Source organism: Panthera uncia, chromosome D4 (assembly GCF_023721935.1).
Source record: "Panthera uncia isolate 11264 chromosome D4, Puncia_PCG_1.0, whole genome shotgun sequence".
Taxonomy (NCBI): Eukaryota; Metazoa; Chordata; class Mammalia; order Carnivora; family Felidae; genus Panthera; species Panthera uncia.
The window spans coordinates 60910999-60915515 of record NC_064807.1 but is presented as its reverse complement, the minus strand read 5'-3'; the positions used below and the strand labels follow the sequence as shown (position 1 = coordinate 60915515).

Here is a 4517-nt window from a genome sequence, read left to right as displayed (position 1 = left end):
TCTCTCCCTCTCAAAAATAAATAAATATTAAAAAAAGGAGTTTCCAGGAGACATTTTAAGACCCTACTGAAACCCAAGGTCTGATTTTAGTCTTTGACAAAAAGATGTCACTCAAACATTTATTTTTCATTTCTGATTCTGTGAAAAGGCTTCTGAAGACCAACTTTAGCTTCCGTCCAACCTAGGTCCTCAATGCTTAGAGCTCAAGTCTTTTTCATAAGGTGTAATTATTTCAATTCTGTTCCTAAGGAACCAGTGGGGTTTGTTTTCTATGGATGTGCTCCCTGTTCCCCCAGAATGTGTCACATTTCCTCTGATCTTCACACAACAGTCCTCTGAGATAGGATAGACAAACTCTCTCCATTTTACTAATGACTTGCCAAATAACTTGCTGTAAGCAAAGCTAAAATGCCAGAACCAAATGCTCAAGTCCAGAACTTCATTTTTTATGCAAAAACATCAAAAAGAGCTATGACTACTAATTTACTAATGACTCTATTTGAACATATGGATGATATAATCCACACATGGGCTATTCCCCTTGGAGCTTAGCCACAACATCAATCTAGGCCAAAATTGAGAGTTTACTTGCAAATGATGGCCACAAATTTACCTTCATTTGTTTTAGACACCAAATACCTAATTGGCCCTCACTAGGAGACTACTTTTCTGCTGGGCAATAGAAAGGAACTTAAAAATCCACAGCTGCCATGAGAATGACATAAAAGGGAAAGTTGTTAGCCCAGGGGAGAAAAAAAGAATTCCCAAGGAAGTTATAAGGAAATGTATACAATACTCGTGTTATTTTTAAGATTTTAAACATCAGAAATGAATCCAGCTATATCACTCATGTTTTCCCATAAATAAATGTAAATGACTTCACTATTTTATAAATTTAAATGACTATACTATCAATGTGACTATGCTATTAAACTAGAACCTTGTGATTAAAGACTTTTATACCTATAATATACTTAGTTCTTCTTCATGATTACTGCTTTAAATCTAACAAAAGAGATTCATCATCTTCCACTTTCACCTGGGGTTTAAAAGTAACTTTTAAAGCCTCGGGGGTTGAGACTTCTCCTCCTTCTGTGGGAGGATATACAGCCCTGGCCTCCTCACGGTCTGTTTCACTGAGCTCATCAGTGTAGAGCTCAGTGATGGGGCCCAGAGACTCGCTCCTGGCAATGATGTCCACACCCATCTCCCTGACCTCTTCTGCATCTTCAGCCACAGTTTGGTTTTTAGCTTTCCGAAGGCTACGCATCTTAAAAGCTTCCTTTGAGGGAGCTGCGTTAGAAATGGATTTCTTAAACCTTTCCCCTGACTGTTTCAGCCTCTCTCCTGACTGCCTTAACCTTTCTCCCGACTGCCTTAGCCTTTCTCTCCTCTCCGGGGTCACTATTCTAGTTCTAATTCTGTTCACTTTCTTGTCAAAATTCTGCCGTGTCTTCTGCATGTTTTCTTTGGAAAATGCCTTTTTGATATTATCAATGCGCTCCTTGCCTGACTTTCTAAGTCTGGCAGATCTGCTTTCTTCAACGTAATACTCTTCATCCGAAGACAGATCTATTGGAGGGTCAAAGACATCGTCTTCAGCCTCTTGATTCTCAGTTAGGTTTCTGTCTTTAACAATAGACAGGGATGTCGGACACCGAATCTCCTCCTGAAGGAGAGAAAAAGAAAGCATGTTAGAAAACAGCTCTTTTACCTTCTGGCCATGCCTTTTCAATCTCCTCCATGGGCTGTTCACCTTCTGCCTGCTCCTTAACTATTAATATTTCTCAGGGTTTCTCTCTCTGTGTCCTGTTTTGCTTTATCTCCCAAGTTCAATCAGAGCAAACTGATCCACTCTTCTGTATTCAGATCCAATTGTAAGCAAACTCACAAATATTTTATCTTCACCTCTCCTCTTCTCCTAAGGTGAAGATGCAATTCTAAATGATAGACTTCACCTGGATGTAACAGGGACACACCTCAAACTTAACATGTCCAAAAATTAAGGTCGACCCAGCATCCTCTCCACATCTTCTTTTCCTGGGTTTCTCAGCACCAGCGCCCATCCAGGTGCCAACCAAATAGAAATCTGAGAATTTTCAACCCCAATATTTCCCCTCCTTGTCATCCCATGTCCAACAGGTCACCAAGCACTCTCAATAACACTGCTTAGTAACTCCTGTCCCCTCCTCCTTCCTCCTTACCACTACCAATGTCCTAATTCAGGCCCCTGTCACCTCAGACCTGAGCTTGTACAATAATATGTCTACCTCCAAAGCATCACCTAAGTATTTCCCAGGAAATATTTCTAAAGCATAGCTCTTATCACATCCTTTCTCTACTTTAAAACTTTTGGGAACTCATAAATACTCAAAGGAGAGAGTTTAGTTCTTTAGTATGATCAGAAGGCTCTTCAGTTTGAGCTAAACCTACTTTCCAGTCCAGCAACACACAACCACTCTCTACTCCTCAAACACAGTGTTTTCATCCCTCCATGCCTGTTTGTATCTTTCTTTTTCACTATTCTTTTTTTTTTTTTTTTTTTTGCTCACTTTAATCCCTTTCACCTCTTTTCAGCTCTGTCAACAAAATCTTCAAGAATCAATTAAAAAGTCCCCAACTTTCCTCAAGAAGCTAATTCTTTCTCCAGTTTACACCAGAATGACATGCGCATACCTCTACTTATAATACCACTAATACCACTGTTTGAATGAATTGGAACTCTGCTCATTTATATGCTGAGGCCTTCACTAAATAATAGGTTCGATGAAAGCAGAAATGTGTCTTATTTATGTTTTATGCCCAGTATCTATCAGAGAGCCTTGTGCATAGTAGTTATACTCAATAAATAACTATTCAATCAAAAAGGGCACAGACCTTCATTCAACAAATAGTTTCTAAGCGCCTACCATGCACCAGTCAATGTTCTAGGAACTGAGAAACTCCTGTGGAGAAAGCAGAGTAAAAGAGCTTATATTCTTGTAGGGAGAGAAATAAACAAGTTAAATATATAGTCTGTTGGATGGTGGTAAATGCTAAAGTGAAAAATAAGGTAGGGAAGGGAGATATACAGTGACTGAGGAGGATGCTTGGAAAGGCTTCACTGATAAGATGACATCCTAGCCTAGACCTGAAGGTAATGCATATATCTGAGAGGAAAACCAAAACAGCAAGAAGGCAGCATGGCAGGAGCAGACAGATCAAGGGGCAAAAGAGGAAAGGGGGTAAGAGAGGTAGCGAGAGGGCCAGCTTATGTAGGGGTTCTATATCTAATAATAAGGACCATGGCTCTTATTCTGAGTCTGATAGGAAGCCTTTTAAAAAGTTTTGAGAACAGCAACATGATTTGACCCATGCTGTAAGAGGATTGCTCTACTGAAAACAGGCTCTAGGGGGCGAGATAAGAAGCAAGGAGACCAGTTGGAGACCACTGAGGTAAGGCAGGTGAGAGATGAATGAGGGTGTTGGCAGAGGCGGTGGTAAGAAGCAGTCTGATTCCAGATCTACTGGGAAGGTAGATGCTGACAGGACTTACTGCTAGATTTGGATGTGGAGTGTTAGTGTCAAGGATGATTTTCAAGCACAAGGTTAGATTTCCCATTAACTGACATGGGGAAGAAAGCAGGTGGAAGAAACTGGAGGGGAAAAATGAGATCTGAGATGTCAAGTAGGCAGCTGAGTATACAAACTTGGAATTCAGGAAACAGGTCTGGACTGGAGATAGATATAAATTTTGGAGTCATTAATGTCAAGAATTAAAAATCATGAGACCAGATGGAGGAGACTATTAAGAGACTGACTGAATGGGACAACACTTAACGTTATTCTAACTCCTTGGGGCCAAGGTACATTTCAGAATTCAGAACATTTCAGATTTGAGGAAAATAACTTTTATATTACATCTCCAGTCAGATCTTGTAAAGAAACAATTTTGTGACATGAATATGAATGAATGTTCACTATAAGATGTAATAAAGAGTATAAACAGGGGCACCCTGGGTGGTTCAGTCAATTAAGCATCCAACTCTTGATTTCAGCTCAGGTCATGATCTCACAGTTTTGGGGATAGAACCCTGCATCAGGCTCTGTGCTGACAGTGTGGCACCTGCTTGGGATTCCTTCTCCCTCTCTCTGCCCCTCCCCCACTCATGCACACACTCTCTCTCTAAATAAATAAATAAACGCAAAAAAAAAAAAAAAGGAAAAGAAAGAGTAGGGGGCGCTTGGGTGGCTCCGTCAGTTAAGCATCCGACTTCGGCTCAGGTCATGATCTCATGGTTCATGGGTTCGAGCCCCACGTCGGGCTCTGTGCTGACAGCTCAGAGCCTGGAGCCTGCTTCGGATTCTGTGTTTCCCTCTGTCTCTGCCCCTCCCCTGCTCATACTCTGTCTCTCTCTCTCTCAAAAATAAATAAACATCCGAAGAAGAGGAGGAGGAGGAGAGGAGGAGAGGAGGAGGAGGAGGAGGAGGAGGAGGAAGAGGAAGAAGAAGAAGAAGAAGAAGAAGAAGAAGAAGAA

The 4517-nt window shown here is 41.0% G+C and overlaps 1 protein-coding gene across 2 annotated transcripts in view; it reads right to left on the bottom strand.

The window, feature by feature from the left end:
- Positions 1-628: 628 nt before the first annotated feature.
- The window catches only part of CAVIN4 (caveolae associated protein 4), a 10121-nt gene continuing 6232 nt past the window's right edge, over positions 629-4517 (bottom strand). For both annotated transcript variants that reach the window (XM_049635366.1, XM_049635358.1), the window contains one exon: positions 629-1669. In XM_049635366.1, the coding sequence (XP_049491323.1) occupies positions 992-1669 (678 nt within the window). In that variant the 3' untranslated portion in view covers positions 629-991. The remainder of the gene's footprint in view (positions 1670-4517) is intronic.